The following is a 23,263-nucleotide window of genomic DNA, read 5'->3' as shown; positions in this document are numbered from 1 at the left end:
ATGAAGGGACATTTGTATAATCAGTGTCTCTCACAATAATCATGACTAGTCCAAGCAATATTTACAGTGCACTGAATGCACAATCTTCATTTTGGTGAATGAATAGAACAGGGGTGATTAACTTGTAAATTAGGGCTCTAAATCTGGTTCGGAGGTAATTGATTTTACAAAATCAAGAAGCTGATGTGTTCAAACCCTAGTCTGACTTCTGTGCCTGGCTTCTTCAAACTGCCCCCTTTCTGCTCACTGCTCCTACAATGAGCATGTGAAAATGACTTTTTTTGAAGACCCAGAGATTCCCAAGTTCTGGCTCCCTATATTCCCAAAGCCAAGCAAAGATTCTTTAGCATCAATCAAGCCCAGTGTATCCCACTGACCCAAGAAAACAACTTGGCTCACTTTGTATTTATTCTGTGACATGCCTTTCCTCTGCTTTGCTTGGAATAGAGGCCTCATGCTTCTTATGGGAGAAAAAAGAAAAGGATTACCTAGCATTGCAACACATGCTCTGAAGCCAGGCCTTCAGGAATCTAATAGCGCCTCTTCAGTCTTGCATCATCTTGTCCTCTGCAACAGCCTTTACTTAACCCATTCTAACATCAATTTTGTCATCTATAAGATAGTTATCATTAAAACCTATCTCATAGGGTCATTTGAGTGTGGGCATGGACTAGCAACAAACATGCAGAGATTCTAACACTACTTATTAGGTATTGACCTTTCCATGTGTCTTCCCATTCTCCATCATTATAGTGGTCCTATTCTTGTAGAAACAAGAGAGAGAGAGAGAGAGAGAGAGAGAGAGAGAGAGAGAGAGAGAGAGAGAGAGAGAACAAGAGAGAGAGAGAGAGAGAGAGAGAGAGAGAGAGAGAGAGAGAGAGATGTCTAGGCTCCTTTCTATGGCTCTTTGCATACCCTTTACTTTCAACTCACAGCACACCATACATTCTACTGGTGATGTACATTCCACCTATTCCTTGAAGACAGAATGAGTAGATTCATCTCTAAATCCTCATCTCTCCCATACCAAGTTCAGGTAACCAGTAAAGGGAATCACAACCACAGCCATAGTGAAGAACTCTTAACTTTGGAACAGGTATGAGACAGAGTCTATGAGAGGAGGAGAAAGAAAGGCATGTACCATAGCAAGAAGTTTAAGAGGGGAGCTGTAGCCATAGAGATGGAAAGTTATCAAACCAAGGAGGAAATTTAGTAGTCCCACCTGGACCATAACTCTTATGATGCTCTCAGTGTTAGCAGCAGGAATAATGACATCATTACCATTACTGAGAAATGTCTATGTTCCGAAGAGTATTATTGTGTTGTATATAATACTTTTGAGAAGTAAATGGTTTAGCATGCTTATTTTCCCGAGAAGTATACCAATTTTGTGAGGGATAGCTCAGCAGTCAAGACACTGCACAGACTACCTAACTTTGGTTCCCAGAACCCAGTTCTGGGGACCCACACAAAACTTTAACTTTAGCTCCTGGAATTTCTAGGGCCTCTTCTGGCATCTGCAGATGCTTGTAAGGAATGTACATACCTTGTCTCAAACATATATACACAGAAATGAAATAAATCTCTTCACTTATTTCAGCAGCATATATACTAAAATTGGAACAGTAAAGAGATTATGATGGCACAAATTCATAAATCAATGTATATTTTGCATCATTTATTGTGAATGTTGCCAGTCAAAACACAACTATGAGATTTGGAGATGCCATGGACAAGAACCTCTGTAGTAAGTGGCAGGCAGCAGTTGCACCATAGTCACAGCCTTCAAGAATCTCAACATCACAGTCAAGTCACTTTTAAGTTCCTTGAATAATTGTATTTAAACCTGGATACTTATTTTAAAAGAAGAAAAAAGAAAAGGGTACAAAGAAAGGAAATAAAGTAAAAAAGCACTGTGGCCAACCTAGACAAATGCTTAGCAAGTTAGAGATAAATGTTCAATATCAAAGTGCCTTGGCTCCCAAGCCAATTTCCTTCTGTTTTACCAGGGTATGTCTTCTGGCTCTCCGTCCATCCCAGATTATCTGAGAAACACAGAGGAAGCAAGGCAAGAGTCAGGGAGGGAAAGTTGGAGACAGTGACCTGTTTAGTGTCTTGTGTACATCAGTTCAACTCATTTCCTTCCTAATTATGAGAGATGACTACTCTGCATACGTCCCAGACTGTTGGTTACAGACACCACCCCCCATCCCCCACCCCACCCCAATTCTGTCTCCATTTTCAATATACTCCACCTTTGAGGAAGACTTCTTTTCTCTCTTTGACAGTAATATGCAGACAATTATTTGTGTTGGTCACTCACAACTGGATGAGGCTAGAAAAGGAGATCGAAGCCAGTGAAGAAGCTGAACCATGGGTCAGGGGAAATTATCCAACGTGACTGGGAGTTTTTCAGCAGCCCAGATCACTTTACATAGGTCTGCTGCAAGGACATAACCAATGTCAATTAGACCAGATCAACCCATGCAACTGGAACCTCCAACACATAATTAAAATGTCCTAGGAGGCTTACAGATAAGTGAAAAGGAAGAGCCAGCACCTAAAATACAAGTTTACAATTTGGTCTTCAGTGATTTTGAAATTTACAAGACTGAAATCTTGTTAGCATTATAAAGAAAGAGCAGTACCCCGGAGCTCTTGACTCTAGCTGCATATATATCAAAAGATGGCCTAGTCGGCCATCACTGCAAAGAGAGGCCCATTGGACTTGCAAACTTTATATGCCCCAGTACAGGGGAACGCCAGGGCCAAAAAGGGGGAGTGGGTGGGTAGGGGAGTGGGGGGTGGGTATGGGCGACTTTTGGTATAGCATTGGAAATGTAAATGACCTAAATACCTAATAAAAAATGGAAAAAAAAAAGAAAGAGCAGTTGTTAATGACACCTGTTCAAAGCTGATCAGCTATCAGTAGAATGTCTCACTGCATTGTGGAGAAACTAGAATCCCAAGGAATAAGAGACCTGCCCCAGGTAGAACAGCCATTTGCCTGAGCAACATCTAAATAACAAGTCTATCCAGGGCTCTTGATGGTACTCTGTTCTTGGTTTACTCCTGCCATATTTCTCAGTGAACCAAATCCAGCCCACATTCCCAAACAGCTCCATCATCCCCACCCACTCACTAACAGGACAGATGCTTGCCATCAAGAAACAAAACCAGATTATGTAATAAGACCACAATTTGGCCACATTAAGAAGGGTGTTTTGGATCTGTGAATTCTGCCTTCTCACTTTACAGATGTAAATACTGAAGGAGACAGAGAAAAAGTGATTTGCAGGGGGAAACAATGCTTTTAAACGTAATCCTTGAATGGCACTGGTTATATTGAAAGCAGCTGTAATCATCTCATTCCTTTTAAACAATCACATCTCCACTTAAGTTTCTTTTGCTTCTTGTACTTTCTTAACCTCTGATCTCTCTTCCTTTGATCCATTCTTCTAGTATCCAGGCTGTACTTTTCTCAAGGAGTGGGATTAAGGCAACTTTGGGAGTGTTGAAATGCCTCAGGAAATAAGAGCATTTGATGCATAATCATGAGGACTTGTGTCCAGACCCCAGCACCAATGTGACAACCCAGACAACCCATCCCATTCACATCTGTAACACCTGCTCCAGAGAAGCAGAGACAGGAACATTTCTGAGACTTGCTGGCTTTCCCTATCCATGAGAAACACAGAAGCCCCGTGAGAACAAAGAAATTCTGCATTATAGAAATAGGGAGAGTGATGCACCTATTGCCCTCTTCTACCTTCTATATATGCATATACCTGCATTTACACATAAATGTATACCCACATGCATATGTACATACACAGACTTTGTTGTATAACATACCCACAGCAAGAAGTCTGCAAGTACATCTCAAGCGACCCTGTTCAGTGGAGGGCTCGCCCATAAATAGGATATCTATATTACACCCACTCATTTGATGGTTGGGCCATGCAATGATATACATCAGTTGCATTCCGTTACTCTATGCAACAATCTGGCTGACCCTCAGTAATGTCAATCCTTCCTTACCCCTCTATCCTGTGCCTGACTCTGAAGCAGGTCACAGAGCCACAGGGCAAAGAGATCATAGTTGCAGTCATAACAGATAAGCATGCCATGCTTTGTGCCCTGAGACACCAGGGAGTTGTATTTCTAAGCAACAGGAACACAAAGAGTAAATAGGAAAGTGAACAGTAAGGAGCGTCCCTGGTCTGTGATGATAAGTGATGACTGAGCTGCAAGCAAGTGAAAATGGAATCCTAAGAGGATGACAAGGGGGGAGGATGGGAGTCAGAATACTAGGCTGATGAATAAGATTGTACATGTCCAGTATCCTCTTAAGGCAGCAGAGCAGCCTTCTGCTTTGCCCTGAATTTGCGTGGGCCTCCTTCAACAGGAGATGCTGCAGACAAGAACGATAACTAGCACCAGGCTTCTGAAAAGATGGGGAAGAGTCCTGGAGTCCTTTGCCATGCCAAACCCTATACATATAAAATGAAAACAAACAAACAAATGGAGAGCACCAAGACTACAGAGTCTTTGACTTTTCAAAGCCATACTTTGTGCTAAGTATGGTTTTTCTTCTACTAAAACAATATTTCAAATGGGCCTCCCCTACTCAGGAGCAACAAGAACTCAAGGATATGTAATAGTTTCCGCAACAATAAATGTGCCAAAGACACATTTATTGGGATTTTAAAAACATGTCTCTTGAAATTTCCAGCTGACACTTGGTCTCAGTCTTATTATGTGTAAGTAAAAGGCCCCAGAGAGAGAAGCAACTTATACCACTTCTAGTAGCAGATGAGATGCAGCATTTGAATCAAGAACTGGAATCTTGCAGGGTCAACCACTTTACCAGCCCATTGGCCATAGAAAATTAAGGGAAAAGCACTGTTCACTTTGAAGAGCGTTAGATAAAATAAATCCAGTTGCTCGTGATCAGTGGGGTTCCGTAGTTTCTGCATAAGGGTTTATGAAAGGAGGATATATGCAGCATAAAGTGAGAGCGCTGTAAATAAGGCATAAGAGACAAGAGTAAATATTTTAAAGCCAACACAGCTCATCTGTAGCTGGCAATACTGAGTTCTAGTAACTAGCATGATGGAGATTTGCTTAATTGAATTCCCTTATGGGAACCACTTTAATGAAGAGATTAAACATTTTTAGGTCTGCATTATTAACCACATACAAATGTGTGTTTTTAATGTGCTTAAGGATATTTCAAATTCATTTTACCTTTTTTATAATACCTGCTTGGAAATGTAATATCCTCATTATAGGAAATTCAGAAATGTCAGAGGAGTAAAAAGGGTAAAAGTTTCCTTAAAATGGTTTTAATATGCACTAAAGAATTATACTGCCAAAGCTGACTAAAGTGTTCTGGTGGCTCTGGTAGACAAAAGACTTAAGTCCTAACCTTGGCTACCCCAGAGACTAGTCCAGATATTTGGCACAATCCCTTTAGTTTCTGAACCTTGACTTCCTCTTCTGAAAAATGCAGGTGGGAAGATCTGAACTGAAGGATCTTTAAGGGCTCTGTCTGCTCTGATGTATAATAGAATTCTATTTTGGACAATTCCTCAGCTCAAGTTCACAATGACTGCTTTGCTGGCAATTACCTGTCATGAGTATGTTTTCCCACTGGTATTCTCAATAAAATCATCTTGAATTCATGAGTACTATATTGATATGTTCATTAGTCCTTCCTTCATTCATTCATTCATTTCTTCCCACTGTCCATTTATTCAGAAATTAACCTGTCTTATATCAATTATTGGTCTATTTTATTATGATCCAAAGTATTTGATTAAACTGCAATTAAAAAAAAAACAAGACAAAACCAAAATCAAAAAAAATCTTAAAAAACATTAAGTTAATGTGAAAAACAGCCAAATAAAAAATTGATATCCCTTTTTATGAATTATCTTTAGTATCTGGTCATTAAATGCGTCCATGGGTGTGGTGCCATATTTTAGGTGCTGGGATGCAGTCCTAACAAGAAAAGTTAATTATGTCTGTTAAGGAATATTCACACTGATGATAAATGCAAAGGTGAACAGATATTTCCAATCAGTATGCTAACATGTGTCCCAGCGGAGCTACTCTTGACACCCTGTCGTGCAGAGGCAGAGTGGGAAAATGTACCTACCCAGGGAAGGGGTAAACAACCCTTAGTTCTACTTGCCAAAGGCTTTTTGTCTAACAAGAAGGAAATGCTTGGTTGCAAACAGAGGAAAATTTGCCGGATCAGCGAAATAGGGACAAGAAGTCAATAAAGCCAATAGCTGTGGCACTGATGGAGATGTTGCCAGAGACACCCACCCCACTGCTAAGAGCGATCCTAGCCAAGGCTAAAACAAATTGTCCAGAGAGCAGAGGTTAGGGATTTGGAAAGGCAAAGCAAAATGTCTAAATCTTGGTGTTCAGAATTGATAAACATTTATTTCAACCCTCAACTTTGTATCTGGAAAAACCAATGTTCATGGGAGAAAAAAACAAAGAGAAAATACTTGTGTATTTAGAGTGTATGTGGGCACTAAAAGGGACCATATTAGAAGCTAAAGAGGAGGAAAGGAATAGGTTGACGATCAACTCCTGTCTACCTAAGCTACAGCCTGTATTCTTCTCTACCTTCACCTGTTCTGTAAGATAGTAGTATCACCGTCATCTCATTCCCAGTGTATAGGTGAAAAAACTAAGACCAAAGAGATAAAGCAGATTATAACCTCCTCTGTTTCCCTAATCACACAACTAGACAGAGTTAAAATCTGGTCTGTCGGCCTGTTCCCAGCCCTGTGGGCTTTGCCTTCTGCCTACTTCTATTCTCTAGGCAGCTCTACGAAAGCCCCTGGGGTGACTGATTCTCATTTGCAAGATACATATTTGTTGTATAATGAGTGACAGTAATTAATGATCCATCTGAATCAAGGAAAACTTGTTTAGTAAGCACACCAGGAGGAAAGAGAAAAATATAGCAGTGCCCTTTCACTGAACAAACTTCTCACTGTCACCAAGATCCCCCAGCAGACATGGGAAGGGTGAATGAGCTGAGCCCTTTACTGATAGGCTAGGAGAAACCAAAGGACCTTTCTCCTTGCTTACTGTAGCACGACTTCCTTTCCCTTTGCTAAGAGAAACTGTTTTACCTCTCCTGTTATGAATCACGAGGTCTGTGTCTTTTGGCAGATCATAAATCAGTTTTGGGAGTCTCGAGGACAAATCCCGGGACTTTTAATCTTTAATATTAGACATGTTTAAAGTGGTGAATATTTCATGAAGGGGCTGTTGCATTTTAACACATCATTAGCAAGTCCTGCCCCTCCCCCGTTGGTAAATTACTGCTATCCAAATTCAAGGCTCTCAGCCCTTTGAGTCAATTTTCCTTTCCTCCTGAAAGAACCAGTTTACTGGAACACACATACAGCACACGCACTCAGCGGACCACCCCAGGCATGCTGATTGGGGGAAGCTTGTAGAAAACATTACTGCCTACAAGAAGACACCCTGATGATTTGCCACCTGCTCAGAGGAAAGGAAAGGTAGATAACTTTATTCACTTTCTCCGCTGTCTTTCAACCATCTTTTGAATATTTCAAATTCTACTCCTGATCCCTTCTCTGACACTGAATACCCTCTTACTACCTTTGCATTCTGACCAATATTTATGAAGTCCAGGCTATTTTTCAAACACTTACAAGGTGCTGGCCACACAAAGATTGAGACACATTCCAATACAGAGTATGAGTTAAAGGTTTGCCTGTTCCTCTCAGAATGCTTTATGGAAGGTCAAATGTATAACATTCAGGGTTCCTTGTTGAATAGAGAAAGCTTACTGAATAAATATAAACATTTTGAGACAAGTAGTTCTGGGAAGAGTTTCACAGTCTGTTACCATGTAGAATCTTGTTTATGTGGTCTGTACAACATTTAAGAAGAAAGCAATAATCCATAGGATGTATGGTAGGTATAGATGGCTACCTGTAACCATGGTGACCTGAATTCAATACCCAAAACCCCTACAGCAGAACAAAAGAATTGAATTGGCTGATTCCTGCACCTGTGACTGTCACAATAAACAAACAAACAAAAAGTAGTTACAGACTGAATTCACAGTTTATATTTCATAGAGGTTGAGCCTGTTAGCATATTTATTTGGAGACTCAGCATCTTCTTCAATGAAATAAGGATGACAGGAAGACTTGCTTTTCTTGAGGCCAATTGAAATAAATCTACCTGGCCAAAAGAGTCGATTTGTGTACTCTTACCAGTATCCTCAATGTTCAAATGTGATTTCTCGGTGTCTGCCTGCTCCCATCCCCCCCCCCTTTCTTCCTTTTTTTAACTTTCAAGAAGATTCAAAAGATGAAATGCTAACAAAAATTAAAAGCTAAAACAGAAAAGTCCCTAAATCGTCCATGTTAAATAATGCCCATCCCTTACCATGCTGCGAGAAGTTTGCATCATGACAAGCACAATCTCTATGATTCCCCAAAAGATGTGAGTGAAGGCAATCAGACATCAATAGCCAGGAAATGTGTTAAACATACATAGCTGATAGTTAATTGCTCATTGGACTGGGACTGACTCTCCTCTAGGCAGCAGGCTAAGCTTAGACAGTTTCTAATGTTTCTGGGATGAGTATCAAGCAATGATGATGCCACACACTGTTGGACCACCAAGTTGTCTTTTATTTCAGTGTAAGTATGGGTGATAGAACCTAAGTCAAGTGCTTTCCCATTAAGCTCCAGCCCCAGCCATGCAATTTTCTCAAAATAAGACTGGGAGGGAATTGTGCACATCATCCACATGGAAAATCACCCCACTGAGAGTACTGTATCCCCTAAATTTATTTCTTTTATAGAATATATTTTTGGAAAAGCATCTGTCAACATTTTACAAGTATACCTTTGGTGGAAAATAACGAATTTAACATTAAAACTTCACACTTTCAGAAATGCAGTGAGCAGCCGTCATAAGTATCTAGTGGAACCTTCTGCAAACTGTTGTAGAATTCTGAACTTTGGAAATAGACAAGGCACACTGAAATGAACGTGGCAACAGAAGGAGAAACTTTGCACAGTGTTGACTAGTTGGAGGCCCTATGCAAACTCACACAGACATTGCTAAGGACAAAAACAATGGGGCACAGGAGTGGGTAGATAGATACAAGGAAGGAAGCACAGGAGAGATAAAGAACAAGATCAGAGCAGAAGAAAATGAAAAGAGAAGGGGAGAGATGAGGAGATGTAAACAAACAAAAGAGGTAAACTGCAGGCAGCACACATTTTCCAAAAGAGAAAAATCAAAAGTTTCTTGAAGAAGTTGCCACCATAGACACAAAGGAAAAAGGCCGGCTCTTTGCACTGGAAAACATTGAATTTTCTACTTATACTTGTACAATGCATATATAATATCATACTATATAGACATATATACATATAAATATAATCAAATATGTAGATATATCTTGAAAATAGATGCTCTTATACTACTTGACTATTCTCAGTTTTCCTTATCAAACTGTAAGCCCCATTAACCACTGAGTAATGTCTTTTTTCCTTTGTGTCTGTGGTGTAGAGCTGAGAGCTACAGCTGAAGGTGTTCAAACTGTATTGGATGGAGAGATGAATAGCTGAATGAAGAGATGAGCATATGCATAAACTCTGTGCTAACCACAGTCAGTAGGCAGTGGATCCTGGACCCTTTCTTTCATAAGTCCTTTCCCAAACTAGCAAGTTGATTACTTTTCTAGGAAAACAAGGGAAACAAGAAATAGCATATGTGTAGAGGTAATGTATCAAAACCTGTTTCTGTTTGCTTCTAGGGGAGTGCAGTTGTCATGAAGGTTACGCCCCTGACCCAGTCCACAGACATCTATGTGTTCGCAGTGACTGGGGTCAAAGTGAAGGGTGAGTGACTCAGGACCTCTGGGCAGGGGAGTAAAACACACATTCATTTACATTCTGCTCTAGAATTTGCAGAGAAGAAGAAACTGCATAGTGTGAATTTCTAAACGAGATCATCCTTACTAGACCTCTTCCCAAAGGCTTTGGAAGAGGGGCTGGAGAGATTATAAGACCCAGAGGTGGTGCATTACTACAAACAACTCATATCTTCTAGAACAGCAGAATAACTTCTCATATGAACTCACAGGAATTGTGATAGTATGTAAAAGACCTGAGCAAGGTCAAGCAAGACATAATAGCAGCATGGAATGGGGAAAAGTAGGCATGAAGTCCCGCCTATAACTGAAGAGATATTAGCATGTTTATAGCTTCTGATAGTTTTCTTAAAAGGTATGACCGTTGATAGGTCAGTCTCTCTCCATGGTTGGTCTCATTCCCAAAAGTATTTGCTCAGCACAAATTACACATTGGGTTAGAAAACAGGCAAGCAGAGAGAGAATGTGAAGCTGGGTGGGTGGTTGAGCAAGAGTAGAAATTAGATGAGCTGAATATTATCAAAATACATTATATGAGATTCTCCATTAATTAATAAAATATTATTTTAACTATAAATCAAAACACACTGTACCACTATACACACATGCATGCATGCACACACGTATGCACACACACACACACACACACACACAGACACACACACCTCTCTGCATACATTCCAGTGAAAAGTGAAACCTATTTCTTCTGCTGAATCACACTTTAGTACTATGGCACATGACTGATGAAGCTTCAAGCACTGATGCTTCACTCGTACACCGAAACAGGAAATAATCAGTAAGGTATGCGGAGGAGGAATTGGGTTTTTGAACGTGAACTCAGAAACAGACAAGTGAACTGAATGAAAATGTTGAGTCCTCTGTAAAGTGCCTAAGACATTCCTTTACAGTGTAGACAGTCGCCTGCAGCAGGTAGTTCTATGGAATGTTGTTGGGTAGCTTCTGTTGAACAATTTGGCTGCTGCTTACTTCAGACTAATGCTATGCCTTGTCTTCTTGCTTTCCTCTCCATGCGTTATTTCCTCAGACCTTGGCCTTACACAACACTGGAGAGGGGCTATGATCTGGTGACAGGAGAGCAAGCCCCTGAAAAGATTCTCAGGTGAGTTGACAGTCTTTCTGGGATATGATACAGGGGAAAGGAGGAAGGGTAGACAGAAGGTATGTTTGCGCAGTCTTAGAATGTTGATCCAGAGTCTCACTGAGTATAAAAGCACTCTCACTGGCACTGATGCAGTATTATGGCCTGGTTGCTATGGGAATCTGATTCCTGTTTGTCTGGTTTCTAGACTTATAGACACGGGTACTTAAACTAGAGAAGGCATTACAGATTATTCAGTCTACCCACATAAAAAAAATATTTTACAAGCCCAAACTCTATTTTTATTACCTCTGCTTTTCACCTCTATGAAATTGTGCGTAAAACTTCTATATTTAACCAGATAAAGGCACACAGTAAATTAAGTGGCAGTACCAGGGGATGAAATGTTGGTTTGAATTGATTTAGAGTCCACATTCTTACCCTGTGTACCCGACTGTTCCTTCTGACTCTTTATGGAACTCCTGCTGGGCATCAGGACTGCAAGCAAGCAGAGATGCAATAGTCCCTGACTTCGTAGTGTCCACTCATTACTCATAAAAAGATAACAAGCTCCACAAGACGGCGCAACGGCTGAATGATGCATACACTTAAGCAGCAAATATTCGAATACGAGCAAATCTGGCTAACTCTGGTCTTGGGGAACAGAGAATTCAAGTTGGGTGGAAAGATGAGAAAATGCCCCATAAGGGAGGGGAGGGGGCCCCCTTTTTCTTTTACTCTCTGCTTCTCGGGGAGTTCCCCAATGGAAACTCTTACATTGCAGGTCTACTTTCAGCTTGGGCCAAGGCCTCTGGCTTCCGGTCAGCAAAAGCTTTGTGGTGCCACCGGTGGAGCTGTCCATCAACCCCCTGGCCAGCTGCAAGACGGATGTGCTCGTCACAGAAGACCCTGCGGATGTCAGGTAGGGAAGCCACCTTTAAGATCCTGTGTAGAGGACTTCTTGTAGCTGAGGAAGCACTCTGATGGAGTTCAGTAATGTTGATAGAGGTCTGGAAGATGTAAAGAATGGTGTCAAATCCATCTGTTCCTAAATTCTAGAAGCACCTTCCATTGTTGTGCAGCACTGACTTGTATTCTGCCACCATGGCTCTCCAACAAATAAATAAATAAATAAATAAATAAATAAATAAATAAATAAACCTATCCACGGCTGATATAAGGCTGATACATGATCCCACTCATTGTGAGATTTATTATGGATGAGCTTATCATAAAATCATTAATTAGCAGTATTTGGAGAGGCTTGAAAGTTTAAAGGGTAGGCTGTTTTCCATTGTGAAGACGACATTCTGAAAAATCCACAGGATTTGAATTCCCAATCTGTCAAGCCCTTTGATCTTCATTGATGAAATAGATGTGACTGCATCACTCTTCTTGTGCCTTGTACCTTGCAAACAACTTCCTTGCCAGCTTCCTTTCCTTTCTTATAATTAGTGGCTTATACATTATGCTGTTCCATTATGTGCTGCCTTTCTCAAGGTCAAAGAAAAGAACTTCCTTAGCTTTGTAATCCCCAGTTCCTAGTACATATTGGACATCTACTAAATGTTTATTGATTTCATTAAGTCATGGGTCTTAGATCTGATCCTAATACAAGTCTGGATTTTTCTGGTGTGGACTTATTTCTCTGTCTCCAATTTGAGTAAAGGAAACCCTGTAGAAATTATGACATAACCATAAATGAACTCTAGTCTTAACTATAAAAGCAGCTTGCCCATGACTTACTGATTTCTTAACTAAAATTAAAACCTGGCACTGATGAACCTGTGACGATGATCCTACCACTCAACAATTGACACAGGTTCACTCTGAATTAAACTGTAATGAACACGTTTTTGTTGTCTTCCAAGAAATCCTTGAGAGGTAACTCTCAATATCTGCTGCATTTCACGTGTAAGGATGAGACTAACATGTTTATTTATTATTTAATTTCCAGGCTATTCAGTTTTTAGAACAATGGTCTTTTTTTAAAAAAGATATAATATTGGGGCTGAAGAGATGGCTCAGCAGTTAAAAATGTTTTCCATTCTTCCAGGGGACACAAGTTCAGTTACAAGCACCCACATTATGTGATTTACAGATAGCTCCCTGGAACTACAAATTCACAGGAATTTAACATCCTCTAGGGGGCTTCTGAGGCACCTGAACTCATGTGCAGGTGCCAGCACATATGTACACATAATTAAAACTTTAAAGAAAACTTAAAAGCTAATTAAGGTAATAAATGAATAGCATTTATAAAATGCAGAAGCAAGTTATTAAAACTAAAGAACAAAAATATTTGCAAACATAAAAACTGATTCATCATGGATTCCATTATTTTCATTTGTCTAAATATAGAATTGGAATAGCCAGCATTTGAGGAAAGCTTGTTAAAGACTCTGGGCATTGCATATTGCAAAGCTAGAGCAAGGTGCATCAAATAGAAAAACTCTCAAGGAGTTCTAATGATCTCAGCTGAAACCCTGTGAAAGACACTCTGCTTGCCCTCCACAAAGTCCTATGTGGTTGACATTGTCCTCGGGATTTTAATGAAGATACATGTGTTAAGTGTTGCTGTGGGTGAGCAGCCAATTTTCGCCACGTGTAAGCAATACGATACAACCAATTCTTATTTTCTAGGATTCCAGGTCTTTGTAAAATGAAGATAGCATGCCTTTCCCATCAAGTATAAGAATAATAGCTCATACCCACTGATGGTAACCTGTGCACATAATCTTTTACCGATGCAACTGCATTTTATCTTTATATCATCATCTAATGTAGCTAGGCTGTTATTTACATTATATTTATAAACATTAAGCAAGCAGACAAAACATGAACTTAAGGCCTAGATTGTGTTCCTCTTTGGAAGTGATGAAGCCCAGTTTTAGCCTTTAATCAGCAAGAGCTGATGAACATTACAGTCTTCCATGTGAAATGATTTGTACTAACAGTGGACTTTTCCAAGCTACATTAATAAACCTTGTTTAACATAGTATTGCCCAGGCAAGCATATCATGAGCATTTAAAGAATTAATAAGTCCCAGTCAGGTAATATGTTTGAAACTAATAAATAATAGATCATAATTATAGATAGCCAATATCAGTGACCTGGAATCACAGCAAAGAGATTAGAATGAAGACTGTGGCAATTGAAGCATGGGAAACACAGAACTGCATTTTACAATAAGAGTCTAGGAATGGCTTGAAGGTGCATTGCAAATTTGAGCTGGAATTCTAAACCTGTGATGAATTTGAGCAGAAAGTATGAGATCTTTCACAGCCATATCTAGAATAGCTGTGACCCACTGTGGTAGCTGAATTTACTATAATTAATATTATCAACACATGGTGAGCGAAAAAAAAGCTAAAAACTAAGTATAAAAAGTAAGTGTTTTATATACTTTTCAGAGGAATGTAAATTAGTTTGACCACTGTAGAAATCGGTCAAACAATATCTACTCACGTTGGATGTACAAACGTCTAATTATTGACTTCACCACTAAGTATTTATATAACAGAAACTTGTGTGTCTCATGTGTATGTGTGTGTGTGTGTAATAGTACTGAAACACAGAATCCAGACCTAAAAGAATATACATGTTTTTTATAATGATTTATACTATTAGGTTTACTGATTTGTAAAAGCCCTTGTACTACTTTGGGTAATGGAAGGTTAATGACTAAGGGCGGGTTGGAGGGCTTGTGCTGATGAAGTTTGACATTTTCCTCATAGCCATGCTTTTATAGACATTTTCCCCAAGCATTCTTCAAAGGACACATTGCTGTGAGACACTTTTATTTTGATTAAACATAAAGTTCAATGTTTAAAGTTACAAACCTAGGAGGCCAGCTGAACCAGCCCCGTTCACACTTTCATTCCATCACCTTCTTGCATTCTAGATTTCCTGTGGCTCTTGTTTACCCTTGAGGACATTGAAGATAGGAGAAGCTTTGCTTTGCAATTGTTCTGTTTTCTGTTTGTTTTTACTGTTTTGTTCTTATAATGCACAATAAAGAGAGAAGATTAAATAGTCTAATAAAGTGCTGAACTTGACAATGATCAGCTCTCTAGAGACGATAATTATCATGCCTCTGACGGTAGCATAATAGAGTTTCTCCTCTTTTACTTTTTAATTCTTTTCCCTTTCCCTTGCAAAAAGGGTGCATCCAATTGATGCGTTTTTAAATCAGCAGAGCCTTGGCATTGAGTGCTTGCACTAATCTTTGTGTCATAAGATTTAGGGAAGAATTTAAATGAGTATGTGCAGTCTCCTGTGGTTTGCCAGGCCTGTAGCTTTTTGGACATGGGCATCGCTATTAAAGAAAGAAAGAAAACCATGTGTGGATAATCAGAGGATGCTTTGAGAGGTGAAAAGGAAAGGACAGGTTGTTTTCAGAAGTTAAAAAGAACGTTGGCTATTAAGTGGAAATTGTAGAAAAGGCTTAGCTGGGCAAAATCTACGGGGGAAGGGGAGGATTTTTAAGTCGGAGGGGTAAAAGGGCAAATGAAGAGACTCCTTTTCTGCAGGCCTCCCGTTCTTTAGCCTACCCCAGCATGATGCTGCTGAAAATGAGAATTCCAGGACTCGAGACAAAGATGGTGTAGTTAAATTTCAGATGAATTCTTTTCCATTCTTTAAAGAATGAAAACAGCTTGTACCTGGTGCCTCTTGCGTGCCAGGCACGGTGCCAAGCACCCTGGTGTTACAGACATGAAGAAGGCTTGCCTCTGCTTTCAGAAGTCTCCTGGCTTAGCAAGGAGTGTGGAACAAGAGGCTCACTCGAGAAAGAAAATAAAAGTTCCTTGTGGAGAGGGAAGCATGGCAAATAACGCTTCTTACTGCACACTGGGCCTTCTTCACAACTTCGCCTGGAGCTGGATCTTCTTATAAGAGAAATGTGAGAATAGCTATTGTAGTGAGAATAATAATCATCCACAAAGCCCAGCATTTGGAGCTCCTCAGTGATTTTTCTATGATCTCAATCAATGAAAATGAAATTGTGAAGTGCTGTTAATTCCTGAACAATGTTGAAAGAATAATGGGACATCAGGATGCAGGCTAACGTTGCACACTTGGTGATCATTTTCACATTGAGTTCTTTCTGAATAGAATTAAGAATTTCTTCTTGTTCTTTTGCCCTTTCAATTCCATGCCCTGAGAATTTATTGAACACTTATTATGTAGACGGCTGTCTAGTAGAAATACAAAATATAAAGCAAGAAGTTCAATGTATTAGGTGAGACAAAAGCCACAAACAAACAAAAAAAAATGTAACTTGTGATATTCAAAAAGGAGGGAAATTTCCAGATAGAAAGAAAACACAATGCTAGATATGGTCAGACACATCTAGAGGTGAAAATGGGGTTTTACAGACATGTAAATCTCTGAGTTAAATAGTCAAGATGTCAATTGGTCACTCACTGGTCTAAAATTTCCTGGAAACATGTTAGAAACACAGATTCTCACAGGTATCTACGATAGATTGACAGTGGTACCCAAAGGTATGAGGCTCTGATGTCTAAAATTTGTAAATACTATTTGTATTTTATATTTCAAAAGGTTTTTTATAGATGTTATTAAGATTCTTTAACATATCCTAGATTTCCTGGCTTATAGGTATGACTGAGAACATCACAGAAAATGCTTTGATAAGAGAGAAGCAAAGGGCATTTGACACATATAGAAGAGACAGTGTGAAAGAGTAAAATGTTAATGTGTTACAGTCATGAGCCAAGAAAGCAAATAGCCAGCAGAAGGTAGTGAACATAAAATCAAGACCACATACGCACACACACACAGAAACACACATACACACACACACACACACACACACACACACACACCACACACACACACACCACACACACACACACACACACACACACACACACACTCACACTCACACGGTCTCCACAAGGTAGCTGACCTTGATTTCAGACCAGAAATACTAATTTAAGCCTTTTCCTTATCAGTCAAGCCACCCAGTTTGTGTGATTTTTTTTCTATTGCAAACACAGGAAACAGATTCTACTTATTGAATTAGGTATTTTGAAGATCAACCCACCAGTTTAATGGGGCAGGATTTTTAATAACTCAGCTACTCACTGAAGTTTGAATCCAAGTGTACTAGGAAATGAAACAGAGCAGAATTTCCCTGCTCAACTCTAAAATAGAATATCTGAGTGCTGAGCCACTCTAGAGTAGCCCTACCTCCTGGTATCTAGGTTAATATATTCCCAAGTCTTGCAAGGATGCATTAGTCCTATCTCTTTTCATCCTTCCCTTCTGTTTTTAATCTGGGCTGCCTTCTCATACATAATATTGTGCTAAAATCCAGTCTTATAACCTGAGACACTTTGCTAGAGTAAAGAGATATATATTTTCCCATGGTTCAATATGCCTGACACTGTACTAGTAACAACAGCCCGTGTAGTTCAGATAAGTCATGTCACTTGCCCAAGACCACGGCCAGTAAATGTCAAAATCAGGCTTCAAATCCTCAAACCTGAACCCTTTAAGCCCATGTTCCTTCTCTGTAGTCGTCTATGCCTCTGACCAATCAGAGGAATGTAGTCACTGTTTCAGATCAATGCTTGCAGGGGCAAGCTGCTTTACCCACCTTGTCCTGAACGACAACTTCCCTCTCTCAGCCCAAAACATTAGAGAACTTAGCTACATGCATTGTGATTACAAGTAGTGTGGTCCCCGGGGAAAATTCAGAACATGCCAAGTATGGGATATGGGTCAAGAAAACACCACAAGTTTTTTACCCATGAACAAAGGGCCTGAGGCTGGGGCTTTCACTTCAATCTGACTGCAGTGGAGCAGAAAAGGATGCATGAGAAAGACTCTGGGAAAATAATAGAGACAAAACACTCATGCTATTTTCTCCCAACACTCTCTTCTCCAAGCTAGAGACCACATAGACTAAAGGCAGTGCCTTTAATCACTATGTTCTGTAAATGTATACCACTATGCTAAGGGGAAATCTTAAGCATACACATGCTGGGTGCTTGCCTGTGTGGTAGGCAATGTGCCAGCTCAAAAACTGTAAAGAATAGCAAGGTAAGAAATGATGGGAAGGGCATAGCTTTTGGAGTCAAATACAAGCTGATTGTGAGCTCTGAATGCATAGCTTGCATCAAGTCAGTTTCCTGTTCTGGAAAACCCCAAAGGTAGAAGCTAGTGGGCTCTTTCATATGATGATGTATATTGAGGGGCTTGTATATCACAAGATGGTTAATTGGTGTTCAGTGAGTGAGAAGAATATTCATCTTTCTGTCTGTGTATATACGTATGTTCTTGACCCATGAAAAATAAACACTCAAGCTTTCAGACTCCTCCCACCATTTATCCCTCCATTATCAGTTCTACAGCCATGAGTTTACAACCCCAAGATTAGAGTATTGTGCAAAGTGAGTAGAACACACCCTCCTGAAAACTGCATAAGCTTAATTTCCAGTTCTACCACTCACTGGCTAACCTCAGCCAAATTACTGAAGCCTTGTTAGCCTCTGTTTCTTAGTCATAAGTGGGAATAACAATCACAGTCATAACTTTGGATGTTGCTGAGACGCAAACTACATCTTAATTGCATACTTGCAAATGGCAAAGACAAGCTGTGTCTGATCATTGTGTCATATATGTCTGGATCTGGCTAGACCCTTTGCAAGTGTGAATTCTGACTCCTTCCAACTAGTGGAATAGTTACTCCTTATTTCCAGATAGGGAAATCAATGAATTAAATTCTGTGCACAATGTTATGTGAGTAGTAAGTCAGTATTTGAATTGTGACTGTTAATCTAGTGCTTCGTGCTGGCTGCTGTGGATGCTTAGGAAAGTCTCAGGAAGATCAGGAGACATGGTTACTGGCTTTCCATCTTCGTCTTTACTGACCATTTGGTTATTGTGGGCAAGTATTCTTTCCTAGTTTTTATTTTTGTTTTTATTTCATTTTTTAAGTTTTAAGGCATTCTTGCTTGTATATGTGCAGGGACACATGTGGAAATGCACATATCTGTGTATGTGTGTGGAGAGTAGAGAACAACATGAAGTGCACTTCCTCAGAAGCCATTACACTGCTTTTGAGACAGTCTTTCAGTGGCCCAGTACTCCCTGAGTAGGGTAAACTGGCTATACAGAGACTGGGCACCATGATTCTGAACTCTCCAGTCTGCCTGATGGCTTGCTTTTTTGTTTTGTTTCAGTTAGGTTTGGGTTGGGTTTCTATTTTTTTGGTTGTGGTTTTGTTTTTGATTTTTGTACTGAAGGGCCAAACTCAATTCCTTGTGTTGTTCCTCTAACTCAAGGCATGCCATTGCAAAATAAAATATAAATGGCGAAAAGATATTATAAGTAAATTAGGAGTCCCTTTGACAGTCAACTTGGTTCATAGATTGTAGGATCCAGATTTGCCCTAGACCACCAGATTCCTCCTTTGTTTTGGACAAAAAACCTCCTCTAATAAAAGTCTGTGTCTAGGCCACCACACGTGCTACCAATGGAGAGATTCTTGTCCCTCTCCCGCTCCTTTCCCACTGCCTGTCAGTCAGCCAGTGAGCCTGGAGACACATATAGTTTTCCCATTTTAGTTTAGCGAGCATAATAAAAGTGAAGTCTATTAGGATGAGTTTCCATCCAGGCTCTGTAAATCTCTTCAAACACTCCGAAGCATGGGATTTCTGTTAGTCTTTGCCACAGGGGAAGCTGTACCATGCACCGATGGGCAGCCCAGGTGGAGGGCTCAAGACACAGCCTCTGCTAAATGGAACTCAAATGGAGACTTCAGAATATAAATATTGAAGTGACCCAGGTTGGTTAAAGGGGAAGCAGTTAGCTAAGCTTCCATCTTACATACAGGAAATGCTAAATTATTAAAATTTTAATAAATGTAATAATAAATATTTGATGTTGAATTATAGACGGCTTTGCAGTTACAGTGAAGCTGAGAAATAACTTGTTATATCTGCATTAGAAGTTAAATACTTTTCAAATGGGACTTGCTAGGCTGCTGTAAGTCTTCACATCTTCAGACTAAAAGGAGAGACAGACGTGAAAGTCTGTACCCTGGGCAAGTACACTGGGCTTGGAGTGAGGATTTGCGGGAAGCCTAGGGCCATTGCCTATTGCCAAGCCTATGACTTTATTGTCTGTGGATGAATATGTGGGAAAAGCGGTCAATGTCAAAAGTCCTCCTTAGTTACTTTCCATTTTATTTTTTGGGAAAGAGCATTACAGTGAACCTGTAGCTACAGAGTGGCTGATGAGTGAGCTACAAGTATCCTCCTGTCTCTGTTTCCCTAGCACCGGGATTTTAAGCATGTGACGATGCATATGGTTCTTGTGGCTGTGTGTGTTCTATGTGGGCATTAGGTATCTAACTCAGGTCATCTTCCTCGAGTGGTAAGTAATTTATTAATTGTACCATCTCTCCAAGCTGTAACGCTATTTTTAATCTCATATTTGACTGATAAGCAAGTTGATATCCTAATGACTTATGCACAACAGTTGGAGGGAAGGCATTGGAAATGGAGTGTAGACTTGTGACCTCTGCTCAATCCATCACGCTCTAGGACCTCCCCCCATGCAGAGCATTTTTATGCTTGGTATAACTCAGAGTGACTTTTAGTTTCAGGGAAAAAGAACTTGGTTTGAATGACTCAGTAAGACTTACGTTGGAACACTGTCCTGGGAAAGGTGAGAGTTAAGCTCGAAAGGGAGATGAGATAAAGACTGAGGGATTATATACTAAGATTCTGTCTTTCTTTCTTCATTTTTCTATTAGGATGGCTTTATTCTCTCCTACTATGTAACTCACTCCTTCCCATTCTCTGCTACCTTCCATTTTGCAGGGGAGTAGTAGTAATACTCATGTGTCATTAAATATGTATGCTCCTTGCTACAAAGGAGTAATGCTTTTCTTGCATGAGATAAATTTTGTAGAATTCCAGAGAAGGTATGTTATTGGTCTGATATGTGTTAGACTACCCTTGGCTTACTCATTCATCCTGAGGTGATACAGACTCTGACAAAGGAAGAATCAAAGAGACAGACACTCCATCACATGTTGCCCAATCTCTCCCTGGTTTTCTTCTTATCAGTCTATTTTATAGGACGGGCTAAATCAGAGATAGTACATATAAGACTTCCCTCATGCCAGCTGAGAAAAATAAGCATACACTGCCTCAAAAGTTTATGTTGGGAAGATTTCTAAGACTGAAGTGAGTGTTTCTAATTTTCTATCTCATGAGTTTATGATGTTGTTCCTTTGTTAAATGAAGAAGGATGATTGGTTACTAAGACACAATGAAAGGACAGCCATAGAAATAGAGATGTTAAAGATGAACTGACAGTAGAATTCCCTTATTCAATGCTTTTCTATTGATCTGTTATCTCAGGGGACATATTCAGCCCAGATCTGTTCTTGGTGCTAGTATATTTGCTGAGATAAATTTCTGGCTTGTAGCAGAGTTGAATCCTCATGTGTAAGTGCTTCCTGGATTCTGCCTGACATAATCATCAACACTCCTATTAAAAATGAATTCTAGGATATAAATTACCTGGATGAAAGGCGTCTCAAACATTGCTGTAGTGTTCAAAGGTATGTGTAAACAATCACAAACTCACAGAAAACAGAAACACTTTCCTGCATCCAGCTCACCTCGGATACCTGCTCCTAAGTTGATAGGACACACTCTTCGCTGTACTTATGTCCTAATCTCTGCTGTGTGTTGCATATTGTTTTCACAGAGTTTTCTATATGTTCTCTTGAATTATTCTTCATAGGCAACATTGTCAGTTAGACAAATCATAACTCTGGAGCAGAAATGACCAAAAAATTAAAGTGAACAATTATTTTAATTTTTCATCTAAATCCTATGAGGCTGAGTGGAATGATGCCTTTCCTTCAATGTTTCATATCCTTCAGTGTAAGTTACAGAACTTCTGCCCACAAAACACATGCACACACACACACACACACACACACACACACACACACATCAGGAGTGAGGAGGAACAGAGGGAAGGATATACACACACACATACACACAGAGAGGCACACAAACACACACACACAAACACACACACACAGAGAGAGAGAGAGAGAGAGAGAGAGAGAGAGAGAGAGAACCACACCACTCGATCAGAAGGGTTCAGACATTTCAGTGAGCACACTTGACTGCTTTTCTCTCACCAACAAAAGAAACCAATATCAAGGAGAGACCCAGGAACAAAGGGAAGGTATGCTCAATTTGGAAGCATTTTCCCCAAAGTTTTGGGAAAGTTCTAAAGAAACAACAAAGGATATACAGCATGCTGTGACTAAATCTGTGACTGAGTCAGCTTCAGGTATCAGAGAACCAAGATGAGGGCAATGTTTCTAGAACAAAGAATGATAATTCCCTGGGACTCTGGCAATTAGTCCGGGATACAGCCAACTCATTGTGTGACCTTTCATGAAATGTTCTGAGAAGTTCTGCCTCTCTCAGTAGGAGAAGTAAACACAATGGAAAACTAAATAAAAAAGCTCAGTGGGGTAACCCATCATTTTGAGGTCCAGGTAAGGGGAAGGTTGAGCTGAGGGTGAATCTCGGGAAGTGCTCATGAGATCCATCTGCACTCCTGGATTCCAAATAGCTGCACTGACATTACACTTTCTCAAGTAGCATCCTTTCTTTCAAAGTTTCTTCTACCCACGGGCAAATCACACGCAAATTTTGTAGTTTGAAGCATTGCTGTTCTCTACCTAGACCCAAGTCCACTGCCCTCAAATCCGAATGCTTCCGAATAAAAATATAAAGTATGTAAGATGACACACATTTCTCAATCTAAAGCTGGGAGGCCATCGTTTTGGTTATCTCATCACTTCCTGTATTCCCAACACAAATTCCAGCCCATGCTACTGTACCCAGCCAAACTCTCAATTACCATAGACGGAGAAACCAAATTATTCCACGACAAAACCAAATTCACCCATTATCTCTCACGAATCCAGCCCTTCAAAGAATAATAACAGAAAAAAAACAATACAAGGACGGGAACCATGCCCTAGAAAAAACAAGAAGGTAATCCCTTGTTTTCTCAAAATAACAAGCACTGTCTAGACCCTTGCCTTCTCTGGTGCTGGCCCTGGGCATGACACTCACACTTTTCTCCCTTGCCCATGGTGTACTCTTCCCCATCCACTAGTTTAGTAGCAGGG

The 23,263-nt window shown here is 40.0% G+C and overlaps 1 protein-coding gene across 5 annotated transcripts in view; it reads left to right on the top strand.

Moving 5' to 3' along the window:
* Positions 1 to 23,263, top strand: part of Astn2 (astrotactin 2) — a 1,023,735-nt gene that overhangs the window by 480,902 nt on the left and 519,570 nt on the right. For 3 of the 5 annotated variants that reach the window (NM_019514.3, NM_207109.2, XM_006538105.4), the window contains 3 exons: positions 9,839 to 9,923; positions 11,001 to 11,075; positions 11,839 to 11,976. In NM_019514.3, coding sequence (NP_062387.2) covers positions 9,839 to 9,923; positions 11,001 to 11,075; positions 11,839 to 11,976 — 298 coding nt within the window. The remainder of the gene's footprint in view (positions 1 to 9,838; positions 9,924 to 11,000; positions 11,076 to 11,838; positions 11,977 to 23,263) is intronic. The other 2 variants (XM_030253680.1, XM_006538104.3) reach the window with 1 other exon arrangement.

The sequence above is a fragment of the Mus musculus genome, chromosome 4, assembly GCF_000001635.26.
Source record: "Mus musculus strain C57BL/6J chromosome 4, GRCm38.p6 C57BL/6J".
NCBI lineage: Eukaryota > Metazoa > Chordata > Mammalia > Rodentia > Muridae > Mus > Mus musculus.
The sequence above is the reverse complement of the archived record's forward strand: the minus strand, read 5'-3'. Positions and strand labels throughout refer to the sequence as shown.